General features: G+C 38.6%; 1 protein-coding gene across 18 annotated transcripts in view; it reads left to right on the top strand.

The window, feature by feature from the left end:
• Nucleotides 1-483: 483 nt before the first annotated feature.
• Nucleotides 484-15,313, top strand: part of CAMK2D (calcium/calmodulin dependent protein kinase II delta) — a 184,950-nt gene continuing 170,120 nt past the window's right edge. For 6 of the 18 annotated variants that reach the window (XM_075200351.1, XM_075200353.1, XM_075200348.1 and 3 more), the window contains exons 1-2: nucleotides 489-1,220; nucleotides 5,458-5,552. In XM_075200351.1, the coding sequence (XP_075056452.1) occupies nucleotides 772-1,220; nucleotides 5,458-5,552 (544 nt within the window). In that variant the 5' untranslated portion in view covers nucleotides 489-771. Of the gene's footprint in view, nucleotides 1,221-5,457; nucleotides 5,553-15,313 lie in introns of all 18 variants that reach the window. The other 12 variants (XM_075200360.1, XM_075200355.1, XM_075200361.1 and 9 more) reach the window with 7 other exon arrangements.

Below are 15,313 nucleotides of genomic sequence, written 5' to 3' on the forward strand. Positions count from 1 at the left end.
CTTCCTTCATGTTCTTCTACATCCGTACAATCAATTTATTTTAAAAACAAAGACTTAATCTGTATGCTGCCCTGGCTGGCAAACAAAATCGACTGGCAATTACATGCACTCTCTCACCAAGAAGCTGCTATTACAGAAAGGGTAAAATTACAATACACCAAGTAGCTATTTAGCAATAATGAGAAATAAAATAACTGTATTAGCGCCTGTAGTTTACCAATTGCTAACTGTAAAATATGATCAGAACGGTAGTGAAACTAGTGAGTATCAGCAATTCTTCCTGTAATCAGTAACTGTAACAAGACGGCTGTCCTAGTGTAGTCTACACACAACTCCATGTGCAAGCTGAGGGCATTAGTAGTGGGAAGACATACAAGAGAGCAGGATTATTGTTATTCTTCCCGTCTCCTCCGTGGACGTGTTGCTTCTGCTGAGTCGCTAGAGGGAGGTGTGATCCGCAAAGCAAACAGGAATGGGAGGGAGAGAAACGGGCTCATAACACACTCACTTGCTCACTGAGCACATCTAACCTACATAATATAACCCTGGGCGCTGCTGTCATTAATGACAGTAGAACGAGAGGTACAGGTTTCATTGGCACATTATCTAGATCTTGAATAGCCCTGCGTGGTCTATGACCTAGGAGGGTGGGAGAACAAGCAACGGAATTTCTAGTCTCTGGGTTAGGTGTCTTATTTTTCTTTTTCTTGCGTTATATTTGATAAGTTTGTCGCCTTGTCCACTTTGTAACCAGAGCCAACAGTTGCTTGTATGCCATTTGGTTTTCTCTGGCATCATTTATGTTCCTCCTGGAGTAACAGTAGAGCCTGTGAAGTGAAACTGAAGAAAGAAGAGAATAATTACAGCAAAATTCTAAAAGTGATAAGGAAGAGAGGCCATCCACCGTGGGAGTCGACCCTGCTGCGTGCGGGGAGGTGGAGAGGAGGAGGGGGTGGAGAGGGGTTGAAGGAGGAGGGCAGCCAAGGCATCCTCCCCGGCAGTAACAGGCTCAGGTTAGGAGCTGTCCTGCGCCCTCGTACCTTGGGCTCCCGCCGTTGTCGTTTCTCTTGTCTGTTTCTGCGCTGCTGCGCTTCCCCTAGCTCCCCGACCCTGCACCACCCAAGGAGGAAACCAAAGGGAGGAGGCGGCGGCGGCATGGCTTCTACTACTACCTGCACCAGGTTCACAGATGAGTACCAGCTATTCGAGGAGCTTGGAAAGTAAGCACTTCTACTAATGCTTTCATTCACTACTAATTGTGCCACCATAGCATTGTGCTAGATGTGCATTCCTGAACTTTCTCTAAGTATTCATATCATTTAGCTGCACGAATGGTAGATGGCATTATGCAATTGTATGTGTTGATTATCATTGAGTTTGTGTATTGCATACTGTACCTTTGTGGTTTAAAAGGAGCCAATCTATTCCCACTTTTGGGAGCACAAACGTTATCCTGTCAGGGTGATTAATCTGTATTATACAGCTGTACAGAAATATATATCTATACATTGCTTTAATATTTTGCATTCTAGAATTTAAGCCTATCAATACTTATTAAAATTCACAAACGTTTCTTAAATGTTGTAGAGTAAATAAATGGAGATTTTTAGTTGTGCTGCCACACTGACAGTTATATATGTGTTCTAGCAATTGAAAGATATGCCTGTATATTTATCTGTGTGTGTATTGTAATATGGCTTAAGGGTAGCGTAAGACCAGGAAATATTTCCTGATATGCACACTGTTATCAGCATTGACAGTGTGTGCATGTAATATGAATAGCTAACAGATGGATGCCAAGTCATTTCATGGTTTTCAGCTGAAAGCACAGAAGTGATTGTCTCCTGCAAAGGGAATCCCTACCCATAAGATCTTGTTGCTATATAAGCAGTGAAGAGGCACAAGCAAATGTCATTGACACAGAGAGTTTTTTTTTTTTTTACAATCAATTATATGAGCGAGTTCAATGTTAGATAACAAGAATGAGAGGTCTCTCCTGGCTCACAGTACAAAAATGTAAGCTATGGCTCAGTCATTCCTCAGTTTATTACTGGAAATCAAACAAATAATGTGTAATGTTTGCTGCTGATTCATGCAAAAGGAATGTGGGTCAGTTAGGAAATCATTTTCTGGAGCAGATATTCATTTTAAATTATATATATTTAATTTGCAGCTCCCCACTATGACAGCTGATGGAACATGATTATAATGATTACTCATGTAATCATAAACAACCTTTGAACTTATTACTTGTAGTTGGTGAAAATAATGCAATATTATTTATTCAGCCTTTAAAAAGTGTATGTTAAATATGTTCATTTGTATTGTGGAATTTTTAGAAGATTGTTTAGTGTACTAGGCTGAGCATTATATTTACCTGCATGAGTTGTAGAGTGAAACTGGATATCCGCCAAACTAACATACATGCATACTCCATTGAAGTTGGACTTATTTTTAAGCACAGAAGCCACGTGCATTTAGGAGTTGGCTTGGAAAGCATGCCAATCATGATGGCACTGCCTAATTCTTCACCCGGTCAGCCTATCCAATTTCATTGCATACCAAATGTTCTAATTTCTTAGTCAATTTTTCCGTCTTGCAACTGTGGCCATAGGCAGGAATGTAAGTAGACATTTGGGGTCCCTATGTACTGCCCGATGGTGAACAAATACAACTACACACAGGGCTTTGAGAGCAATGGGCCTCATAGAGGTTGTACCTCCTGCTACTCTGATACTTCCACATTTGGCTGTAAGCATCAATGCTGTCTTGGCATACCTGCATGTTCAGTACTGTGCTAGTGACATATGAAATTTCCCTATGACAGTACTGAACCCAACCTTGGTACAAAACTGTAAAGGAGACCATGTTTATCATATCTAGTTAGGCCACATATGCCCAGGTTAGTCAGGGTAATCTTTTTGTCATTCATTCTGCTATCTCACCATGGGATTTATATTATCCTGTTTAAATTAAAATTATTTTTCACTGTTGAATCCATCATGACATCAACTAATGGACAATGTTAAATCCAGTGGGTTTGACTGCAGTCATTGTACCCTAATTCTTCCTCGACTCTACCCATCCTAAAACATAATATGGACCAAATCAGAACAAAACCAATTAACATGCAAACCATTCTTTAAAGCCGTTTTGTTTTTTACATGTCCTTTTATCTGTTTGGACCTAGTTGTCAAATACAGTAGAGAACACCTACCTTCCCCTTATTTCAGCAAACAGATTTACCCCATAGTATAATACAGTTTGTACTACCAATAAGATTGCTGAGATGCAAACTAATTTTGCTTATTTTTGGGGGGATTTTCAGTTCCACTTCCCATGGGCAAGCTTGAAAGCCAGGTCACACTTGTGACAACTAAGAAAACTGACCTGGTGAAGTTGTACGTCAACTCTTACTGATCTTGGTCAGTATTGCTGCGACAGCTAAGTAGTACTCAGCAACTTTTTTCTGGCAATTAAAAGCATCCTTCTTACCTCTGACATTAGGAAACTATTAATAAATATTCCCCGTAACTTTGAATTTGGCCTTTAAATTTGATAATTACAAACTTTTCTGGGATGTTTTTTTTAAAAAAATATGAAATTTTTCTACCATACATATCTAATATATCTGCGTGTGGATAAATATATACTAAAGTCTGTGGACTAAAATCTTATATTAGACACATATGAACCATATAGTGTTAAAGAAACAGTGAAATGATGAGTTTACAGGAAGCACAGAATTGTTTAATGTATAATTAAAGGTCTTGTAGAATCAAAATACAAACCATGGGAGAAACCTCTTTCTATATGTCTCAAACTTTTGCTCCTTAAATGTGTCCATTTATTCCCATGCAATAGTAATTCTATGTTCCTATTATGCAATTCCACTGATTGCAAAGTGCACCCACACCTGCAGTGGAAGTCCCAGAGGAATCACTTCTGATCTCTCCAGCAGGAATATATCATCAATGATAGGAGCTGGTATATCTAACAGAGTTGGCTCTCAATCCCAAATAATTTAATCAAGCTTTATGTTTTTCTCATATATTATATTTCCCAGTTTGGGTCTCTTAAGTATGAACTCTTCCCATTGCTCTTTATCTGCAGTTTTATATAGGACAGTTAAGCTACAACAAGCTCTCAAAGTACGAATTGAATGGCAGTACTAGTAGCTTGTTCAAGCTGGGTACACACTACAAAAAAGTATTTCAGATGCGATCTCTGTAACAATTTTACAAACAACTGAAGTCCAGATGAGCATACATATTTATGTGTACACATCTACACGATATACTTCAGATCTGTGCTCCTCATCTCTGATAACCATCTGCTGAAATGAGTTTGACACTGCACACTCTATAGAGATCTATCTACACTGCTGGTCGTGAGTGTGTACACACTTCCACGTTTGCCCGGCTTCGGTCCGTCGTTGATCATGATTTTTAGGAAGTTTATAAAATCAAATTAAAACGATACGATCTGCTCTGGTGCGATAAAACATGCTTGTCGGAGCGCACACAATAATGCGATATCTTATCAAACGGTCGTTTATCATGTGATCGGCCCGATAATTGGATGAAAAACCTGTAGTGTGCACCCAACTTAACTGGTGCAACTTCCTCTGATAACTGTTTTAAAGGTTACTTTTCTCCAGCTACTATTACATTATTGTGTATTATATTGGGCAGGTCATATGTAGAACACTTTGATTTGTTTCATTTACAAATCGCCTGCATTGGCTTGTTGTATGCTAGGCTAAAAACTTTAGCCTGGCACTTAAAATATAGGGGAAGTATTATTAACGCCAGGTTTGTGTCTTTTCTCCTATAGAAATAATTCTATAGATTTTGGTTTTGCGGTTGCCCAAACATTATGTAGAACAAAGTGTACTGTATGTCATGCAATGAATGAACTTTAATGTCTATCCAAATGATCCTTTCTATATTACAATACAATGAAACCTGAGCATGTGGATAGCATCAAGTACCATATTACATGGTAAAACCCGTATCTTTTAAGTGCCTGTTTAATTGCTTAAATGTGTGAAATATCTTGTGGTTGTAATGCAGTCAGGTAATTGATCAGAAGACATTTGTAGGTGAGATTAGAGTGAGTGTTGAGTGATTGGTGTACATTTCATTGTAACTCAAAACAAGAAGGTGACCAAAATAGCAAATGCAGTTCGAATTGTACTTATACTCCATATTTTCTGTCTTTAAACTTCTGTTAAAATGTGAAACTGTTATCTCTAACACATTACTCATTGGTACACTAGGAGATGACAGAGATGACGGGTAACATCCAAGTACACATGTGCTTATGTATCCTAAGTGCCTCATTAAAAACTCTGAAATGATATTCAGTATGGGGATCTCTTCTGTGTTATCAAACAATAAATGCTATACACTAAAGAAAGCATTTAAGTTCCATTAATATGTCATTGCTTTACAGGGGAGCATTCTCTGTGGTGAGAAGATGCATGAAGATTACCTCAGGACAGGAGTATGCAGCAAAAATTATCAACACCAAAAAGCTTTCCGCAAGAGGTATTTATCACAAAATTGATTATCTGATTTGTTTTTTGTATTTTAAATAATTGGATTTTTGGATGAACTTTGTAGTTACTACAGTATTGTTTAAACAGCAAGACCATAAGCTTTCCTTACATACACGAGAACGTGTCACTTAGTGGATGTTGGTAGCGCTGGCTGAGGCACCCCTGTGAGATTGCAGCGGCTCCCTAGGGAGCCAAGGTGCACAGTTTGGGAACCACTGACCTACACTATAATCTAATAATACAGTATAATATAATCTACAGTAAACTTAGATTGCTCATTATTATGTAGGTACTAATACTTCCTAATATTGAGGAGATTAGGACCAGTTGAGGGAACACAAAGAGGGATGTGATTAAACCACATTGAGTGCCCAGCAGCTTCTAAAGTGCTAGACTGCTCCCAACACTGGTGGGAGCAGTCTAGCAAGGGGTGGGGGACTGTCCTGCCTCAATTGGGATAGTTGGAAGGCATTGGTCCTCAATTTATACTGAATGGATCAGATATCTAAACAATAAAGATGGACCTGAGGTAACGGAATTTTATACACATATTAATGTCCCTTTAGGTAGCAGCAGCAGCTAGATTGATTTTCCTTGCAAATCGCTCCTTCTCTGCTGAGCCACTCTGTCAGTCTCTACATTGGTTGGCTGTTTTGTACTGAACACAATATAAAATACTTCTACTAACATACAAGGCCATCAACAAAACTGTACCTACACATCATCTCCTCACTTGTCTCAAAATATCTCCCAACTCGAGCCCTCCGTCCACTTTGTGGAATTCCCTCCCTTTCCCCTTGTCTTCAGACCTTCAAGCGTTCTCTGAAAACCCACCTCTTCAGAAAATAATGATGAGTAGATCTGTGTGAGATATACAGTAAGTAGATAAGTTGTCAAATAACGTTTCATAATACGGAAGCAAGTAATGAAGAAACACATTATATTTTAATTTTGCAATAACCGTTATGTTTTAATTTTTCATAGTCAATTAAAAGATCTTTTATCACAGTGCCCATTATTGGCAATTATCTCATAATGCATAGATGCCATTTTATTTGCTTAAAATGAGGGTGACATTGCTGGGTCAGGAAGAGCCAGGAATCTTGTAGCTTAGAGCTTAGTTAGTGAGCAGTAGTATGACTGAAAGGCATCTTGTAACATGGGAGAATGATGCTTCTGCAGTATGTTGTGAAAAAATAGGTCAGAGCTTAGATAATTCACATTCCTCTTCATTATTTACAAATGAGCTTGCTCCATTAAGGCATGCTGTATTTAACAGTAGAGTTTCACATAATTCTTTTGCACTTGAAACCCGGTCAGTGTATTTATTTCTTTATAAAACAAATATTTATGGAGGCTCACCTCTGTAGATACAATACACAAACAATGTCATTTTTTTTCCCCAAAGGATACACTTAAATATTATCTATTAAACACTTACCGTAACCTGCAGAAGCTTGGATTTTCAAAAAAATAAAATAAAAATAAAATGGGGCACACACAACATTTCCTTGCTCTGTCAGTAATAGATTTGTATGTGTCTTCACAGCATTGTAATGAGTAGTTCTATATATACTACAAGCCAGATTTAGCAACCTAAAATAAAATGTGCAATTTTTTCCACCCCCGAAGGTTGTTCTGCATAAAAGTACTTGAGAAAATGATCAGGTAAAACAGACTATGGGGCATCTGAACTATAAAATGTTATCCCATTGTATGTTCTGAGATCTGTAGGATACACAGTGCTCGAGTATGATTTCGCTTTGTGATCTATGAATTATACTTTTTTTTCCCCCGCTTAGTTTCAGATTAAATGTAATCATTTAAAACCCCCCCTATTACCATTTATAAATAATTCAAATGCTGCATAAGTATTATTGTGTGTTTTCTTGTATGTGGCATTTAAAGGGATATCTTAAGATGACTATTTCATTGACTTGTACATGCCCTCCTGCAACTTACACTAAATTCATTGCTGTATTCTGGCTTTCTTCTGTACTTTCAGGCATCTGTTATTGGGTTTTCTTAAAATTATTATTTTTATTCCTGTTGCCCTTGGATGTGACACAGTTATGCTGTGCAGTCTGCATTTGTTACAGTTGTATCCAGAGAGCAGCTTTGTGTTGTATCCATGGGCAATATAAATAAACAAAATAGGCATCTTGGGAGGTGAAGATATTGTTGAAAGGAGAAGGAAATATAATCAAGGTATTAATAAGTTGCTTAAGAGCCATATTAAAGTAACCTGGAACACGCTTTACAATATCAGCATTCGTCTTGTTTTACATGTTCTGCAGAAAAGGATTTGATTTTCAACTTTGTACCTTGGATCATATAAAGACCTGCTTGGAGAAAATGAATATCCTTATGCTACATGAGTATTAACATACAGTGCATCCAGAAAGTAAAAGTATTCACAGCACTTCACTTTTTCCACATTTTGTTATGTTACTGCCTTATTCCAAAATGGAATAAATCCCTTTTTCCCTCAAAATTCTCACACAATACCCCATAATGACAACATGAATTTTTTTTTTTATTTATTGAGATTTTTGCAAACTTATTAAAAAAAAAAAAAAAGAAATCACATGTACATAAGTCTTCACAGCCTTTGCCATGAAGCTCAAAATTGAGCTCAGGTGCACCCTGTTTCCACTGATCATCCTTGAGATGTTCCTACAGCTTAATTGGAGTCCACCTGTGGTAAATTTAGTTGATTGAACATGATTTGCAAAGGCACACACCTGTCTATATAAGGGCCTACACTTGACCATGCATGTTAGAGCACAAACCAGGCATGAAGTCAAAGGAATTGTCTGTAGACCTCCGAGACAGGATTGTCTCGAGGCACAAATCTGGGGAAGGGTACAGAAAAATAGCTGCTTCTTTGAAGGTCCCAATGAGCACAGTGGCCTCCATCATCCATAAATGTGAGAAGTTCAGAACCACCAGGACTCTTCCTAGAGCTGGTCGGCCATCTAAACTGAGCAATCGGGGACAAGGGCCCTAGTCAGGGAGGTGACCAAGAACCTTATATCATACTATATAAAGTAATAAGAGGACTTGCATAGTTTTTTATAGGAATAGAGCCTAAAGTGCATCTGTCAACTAACTACAGTGGCACATTATTTTGTGGATTGAACCAACATTTTCAAGATGCAGGCTATAAATTCCCTAAAGAATCGGTGACAACACTGAAACTTGTCATGGACTGAGGCATTGGTTTTTGGTGACAGCTTATATTTTCATGAATACAAAATGGCCGCCTCCACTGTGTTCGGGCAACAGGTGCAGTAGTTGAACACAAACACTTTGTGTATCCATGTATTTGGCAGTAGGAACCTAGCACTTGCTCTATTTGCCTGCACATAGTAGTGTAAGCGCTGACTTTCTGTTACAATTGCACTGATATGATCGTTGAACATTGCTTGTTGCAGCACTTTGACGAGAGCCTTTTCAAAAAAGAAAAGTAATAACGTGCTTTATTCTGTATGTGATCAATGCTTTATATGCATGTATTATTGCATAAAGAATATCCACATGTGCATTTATTAATGGCTTATTTGTTGTAAGCAGGTTTATTACTCTGTCAAGGTAAAGTGTGTTGTTATCAATAACCAGGGTCACCCAGTCACCAAATTTATTTCATTGTTGAGAATCATTAAATATAGACAAGTAAAAAACTGCTTGGTGTGGTGACACCTTATATTTATTGTGGACAAACCATTTGTATAATTTCTATTTTGCAAGATAAGGCAAGCCATAGAAACTGTGAACGACTAAATATTATATTCTGATGTCCCACTGAATCAGAAGTGGGAATTCATAGTGAACACAGGGTTGTATTATGTACATATCTAGGGCAGAGATGCTTAAGTGGCAGCAACAATGGTTTCCCTTATTTTTCTTTTTGTTTTGATTGGCTAGTGTCATGCTGAATTTTCGTAAGTATGACATGGGCTAGATAATCTTGTCCAAACTGGCATGAGTATAATAGGCATGTGGGTTTTTCATTGTTGTTGTTTTAATGGTGTATTTACACCCCTGCTCGACAGATGCACAGATTCCATGGCTGAATATTATCAGTCAGTCCTGGATGGTGACTGGATCCTTCCCAGTAAACAGCTAACAGTGGCTTTTTTGATAAGCTTAAAAAATTGGTTTGTTGCTGCCATGTCCTATTAGCAATCTCCTTTTCTAGGAGACAGTTTGAAATTGGGTTTCAACTGCTCGATTTCTTTGTGTTTTTCTGTGAGCATCACTACTTTACTTTAGGCATAGTTTTTTTTTTTATCTTCTAGAAATGGCTTGGTCCTTTTTATAGCTATCCTATTCTATCTGAACATAAAAACATTATTTTTCTCAGCGTTATATGTAAGATCTGTAATGGAAATCCATACATTGATATATGTAACACAAACAGATGTTAAGCTATATTTACAGTTAAAATGCAAATCATTAAAACCCATATACATAAAGCATGTAAATGTCAGATGTTTTGTTATGTATATACCACAGTGCAGTTGTGGTGAGTCTGTGGTGATGCACAGTTGTAATACTACTATTGTAATAAAATTGTGGAGCCTTTAAAGAAATTGAAAGAATACAGTTGCAAAGCATTCACCCAAGTGTTTTCTATTCTAACCTAAGGCATGCAACTCTGAAATATCTGCGTTTAACTGCTATAACCAGCTTGGTGTATCCCACAACCAGGGTGTTCGCTGCCATTTCCAGTGCCTCCTATAGGAAGCTTGCATTTGCAATGTGCAATGCATATGATCTTGTACTTATCCCACACATTCATGTATAATTAGCCTTCAATATAAAACTGCTGCAGAATACACCAAGCCTCGCCTCCTAATGAAGTCCTATGATACATGTTGGTGGTATGTGGCTTGGAGCTAAGTTTTGGTATGGATGGAAGTCTGCTTTTCTTGACTTGTTCAGGGCTGGCATTTGCCTGGTATAGCCTGTGTTGCTGTAATATACCTGACTTTTAACCTTTTCTGCTACATGCACATTTTATAGTTTTATTTAATAAAAACAAGTAGGGAAATTGTGGTGTCAATATGAAACAAATGTTCCTATTTTCAGTTTGTTAAAATTAATGAATGGCAAAACAAATTAAAGTATGTTCCATAGTGACGTTGAAAACCCTATGTGCACAGTCTATGCAAGGTCAGATCAGCCTGTGTGCAAAGGCCCATGCTGTATTACTATTTAGTGCAGGAAGTAAATATATTGTTGCAATGTATATGAAAACATAAACAACATTGTGTTGTCATATTTGTTCTGCTTTTTAATGGTTTTTTGTTTTCTTAATTTGTTTATAAAATAAAATATTGATGGTGTGCTGTTTCTCTTGTGTAAATGCAGGTGTGACTGCGAGAGTCATATTTTATATGCATCATGTATCTGCAGGAACAGATGGGGCTTTTCATGATATACATATTGAAATCTGAAGGGATTTACCCAGTGTAGGTTCACTCTGCATTTTAACCTCTTCAGGATATGATGAGATTCAACTAGCTTCGGGGCTCTTAGTTATTTGTATTAGAGATGTGATTCAGAAGCTCCATGTTTATGTATGTTTTCATAATGTGTTGTAGGAATGTTATATTTTGCTGAGAAATTAGAATTTTGAGTCCGTTTTGTTTCCAATATTGATATGCTTACTGTGATGCCTTCAGATGTATTCATAATGTACATGTAAAAAATCTTCATGTTGAAAACATGGCTCCCTTTAAAGCTGTGCAGCAGTTTAGCAGAACACTATTTTTAGAAACCTTATGCAGTCATTATATTCCTCCCTAGCACAGACTTCACAGCTCGATCTCCAGTGGGGCTGTATGCTATTGGCTTATTGTAATATGCAATCCCACATAGGTTTGTTTGTTTTCTTTAAATAGCAATTTAAGTACACGTTAAGCATACATTTTTCTCCTACATTCTCCTGCAAATCATTATCTCCTTTTTGAAATCACTATGGAGGGAAAACAAGTATTGCTACCAGACACAGGCTCTCAAACTCTCAGCATGTCATGTGATAGCAGAGGGGTGGGGGTGTGAAAACAGCGCTCAGAGGTGCATTCCGAAGCCTCGCTACATCCTGTGCCTTGTTGCCTTAGTAGTCACACAACACTGTGGAAAGTCGGCAGAATTAGCAATCATTGTTAGCAGTCTAAAGAAACAAACAGAGGAAAACAGGTACTTACGAAGCTGCTTTTATATCCTACCACAGTGATATATGTTAAACACATCTCATTTTTTTGTGAGATTGCTGCTTTAAACGACAGCGTCCAATGAGAAAAAATATCTGAGATTGAGAGTTAAATATAATTTCCAATGAAGTGGAAAAACCTCACGGCCGAGCCTAGAGCAACAAGTTATTTATTTATTTTTTAACTTATCTTAACATAATCAATGAGAAATATAATTACTGGTATAACACACACATTTCCTCTTATACATATTTTTCAAGACTAGGGGCTAGATTTACTAAGCTGCGGGTTTGAAAAAGTGGGGATGTTGTCTATAGCAACCAATCAGATTCTAGCTTTCATTTATTTAGTACCTTCTACAAAATGATAGCTAGAATCTGAAGCTCAGTTGTGAATAGGAGAGACACAGCCTATCAGCTGAGTAAGAAGTACAATTTATTTTTATTATCTTTTAGTTATATAACTCTCACATATTACTAAGAACATTGACAGCATTCTCCAAATCTGTGGTGCTCTCTCCTATCTGTTCTTGTAGCTTTGACTACCTGGCGCTGCTGCTGGTGTCAGTTGATGGTTGGCCGGATCCTGGAATGTTGGGGTCCTATTTGGAAAAGAGAGGTATTATTCACATCATTGAAAGTTGCACAATGATTCAACATTGTAAGCCACTCTATTAGCTCGACTTTAATAGTTTTATGTTTTAAAAAAAAAAAAAAATAGGCATCCTTATTCCAACCAGTCCTAAAATTATATTAATAGCATTCACATTTATTAAATATGCCTATTTTCTCCAGCCAGCCCAAACATTAAATTAATAGCACCCATGTTTAATAATTAGGTCTCCTTCTTCCCAACCAGCCCAACTTTAGATTAATAGTATCTACATTTAATAACTAAACCGCCTTCCCACCAACCGATCCCAACATTAAATTAATAGCACCCATTAATAATTATGCCTGCTTCCCCCCTTACCAGCCCAACATAAAATTAAGTGTTTAAGTTTAATAAGCCAATTTCTCCCTCGCCAGCCCTGGAATTTAATTGATAGCATTCTCATTTAATAAAAGGGTCATTGTCCACAACAAGCTCCAATATCAAGTTAATAGTAATATTCAAAAAGTCTATTAAATGTGGGAGAAATTTATATGCTGATTTATATCAGGTTGACAATTAAAAATGGTTATATTTGTTTTCTTTTATTATTTGTAGCATATTATGTAACATATTTGTTTCACAAAGAACCCCCCCCCATCCCATTTCTCTCCAGACCACACCCCCCAGTTCATAACTTTCCTAATACTCCTCTCAGCTACTCTCCTTCTCTCTGCTTCCTGTCCTTGGTGGCTCCTCCCCACTGACATCATTGTGACATCACCTCTCTAGGGTTGCGTTTCTTTGTCCTGGAGCTGGGCAGGTGCTGCCCTACGGCACCACATGTATGCTAACCATGGGACAAATGGTGGACGACTATGGTGCCCCCACGGCTTTGCGCACAGGTTAAACCACAGAACATATATAACAGGGACATTAGTCAGCAAGTGGGGAAAATTCTCTGATCAAATGTGATGACCATTCATCGGGCTCACAACAGTTTTAGGATTGATTATGGACACGGACACTTGACTTAGTCATTCAGTTGTTGTTCATTTCTTTGTTATTGTCAGCGTCAATCCGTTTTTGTTTAAAATTAGACCTAAACGAACATGATAGCTGTATTATTTGCTGAACGCTTACTACACTTATAACCTGTTTCACTAGGCTATTTTACTTTTCGCATAATATACATTGTTTTGTAATTGTTATAATAGCGTATCCTGCAAGTCCTGGCTAGTTTTAATCCAAATACTCAAAAACTCGTCTGTTTTAGTGTCAGTGCCTTATTATTGTACATTGGCTCCGTCCCTCCAGCTGTTATGGAACTAAAACTCCTAGTATGTCTTGCCATCCAAAGGCATTTGTAGTTCCACAAAAGTAGTGCATTCACAGATTTACAAAGTCTACTGTGTATGTACCACTGTCAAGTGAAGTGAATAACATTGATTATCTCATTACAGTGGCAGTTGTCAATGGGTGGGATATATTAAGCACCAAGTGAAGTCAGTTCTTGAAGTTGATGTGTGGGTAATATGGGCAAGTGTAAGGATCTGAGAAACTATCACAAGGGCCAAATTGTGACTGCGTCAGAGCATCTCTAAAACGGCAGGTCTTGCTGGGTGTTCCCGGTATGCAGTGGTAAGTACCTGCCAATGGTGGTCTAAGCAAGGTGAACCGGCGACCTGCTCACGGGCACACAAGGCTTAGGGAATCGAAGACTAGCCCGTTTGGTCCGATCCCACAGAAGTAGCTCATATTTAATACTGGCTATGATAAAAAGATGTTTTTACACACAGTGCATCGCAGCTTTCTGCATAGCTGCAGACCAGTCCAAGAGTTCCTGCTGACTCCTGTCCACCACCATATTCGCCTACAATGGGTATAGTAACACTACAACTGGACCATGGAGCAATGGAAGCAGATGACCTGCTCTGACGAATCACATTTTATTTTATATCATATGGACTGCCGGATGCATGTGTGTCATTTACCTGGGGAAGAGATGGCACCAGGATGCATCTCTCTATCTCTCTATCTCGCCACTTTCCTGGTGCTGTGACATTACATGTTCCATACCGCCCCTTTTAAAGTTCCACTTTCACAGCAGTGTATATGTGTGTGTATGTATGCAGGGCTCAAAGTGTGTGCTGGTATGACATACTGGAACTTCTGCGCCCAACTTCTTCAGCCTGCGGTAAGCGGGACAGACAAGGAGGTGGAGCGCCATGCCTGAGAGGCGCTCTGCTCCGCCTGCCATCCCCGCTTGTGCTGCATCCAGCAGCTCTTCTGGCTCCTGGCTGCTCTCTGGGCTCTGACTGTTGGAATATGATGATGTCACGTCCGAAAGTCATTGAGACAGGAGCAGAGAGAAGCAAGAAGAGCCGCCAGATGCAGCACAGAAGAAAAGAACACAGAAGGCCAGGAAGAAGAGGAGGAGGAGAAGACAACAGAAGAAAGAAGGTCCTAGAGGTACGTATAGAACAGGGGGGAGGGGATACATGGACAGATATCAGTCCTCCTAACTTCCTTGTCCTGGCTCTCTCCCCCAGTTAGTACCACCCTTTTTGTGTCTCCCCCTCCCCTTTAGGATGTAAGCTTTCATGAGCAGGGCCCTCTTTCCTTGTGTGCTCCTTCTACTGTTCCTTCACCCTCTGTACCTCTTGGCCTGCTTCGCTAGCCATGTTTTCCCTATTTTCTTAAGCTTCGGCCTTCTTCTCGCTGATTTCTACTATCCCTTTCACTATCTGTCCCAGATATAATCTGATTTGCTTTACCCTGTCACCTGTGTTTGTATATATTTTTGTATCATGTTGTGTCTTGGTTCTGTTTTCTGTATATGTAATGTACGGCGCTGCGGACCCTTTGTGGCGCCTTATAAGTCAAAGATAATAATAAAAATAATAATATGGAGGGGGCACACAGTGTGACATGGAGG

This window comes from Mixophyes fleayi, chromosome 1, assembly GCF_038048845.1.
Source record: "Mixophyes fleayi isolate aMixFle1 chromosome 1, aMixFle1.hap1, whole genome shotgun sequence".
NCBI classification, from domain to species: Eukaryota; Metazoa; Chordata; class Amphibia; order Anura; family Limnodynastidae; genus Mixophyes; species Mixophyes fleayi.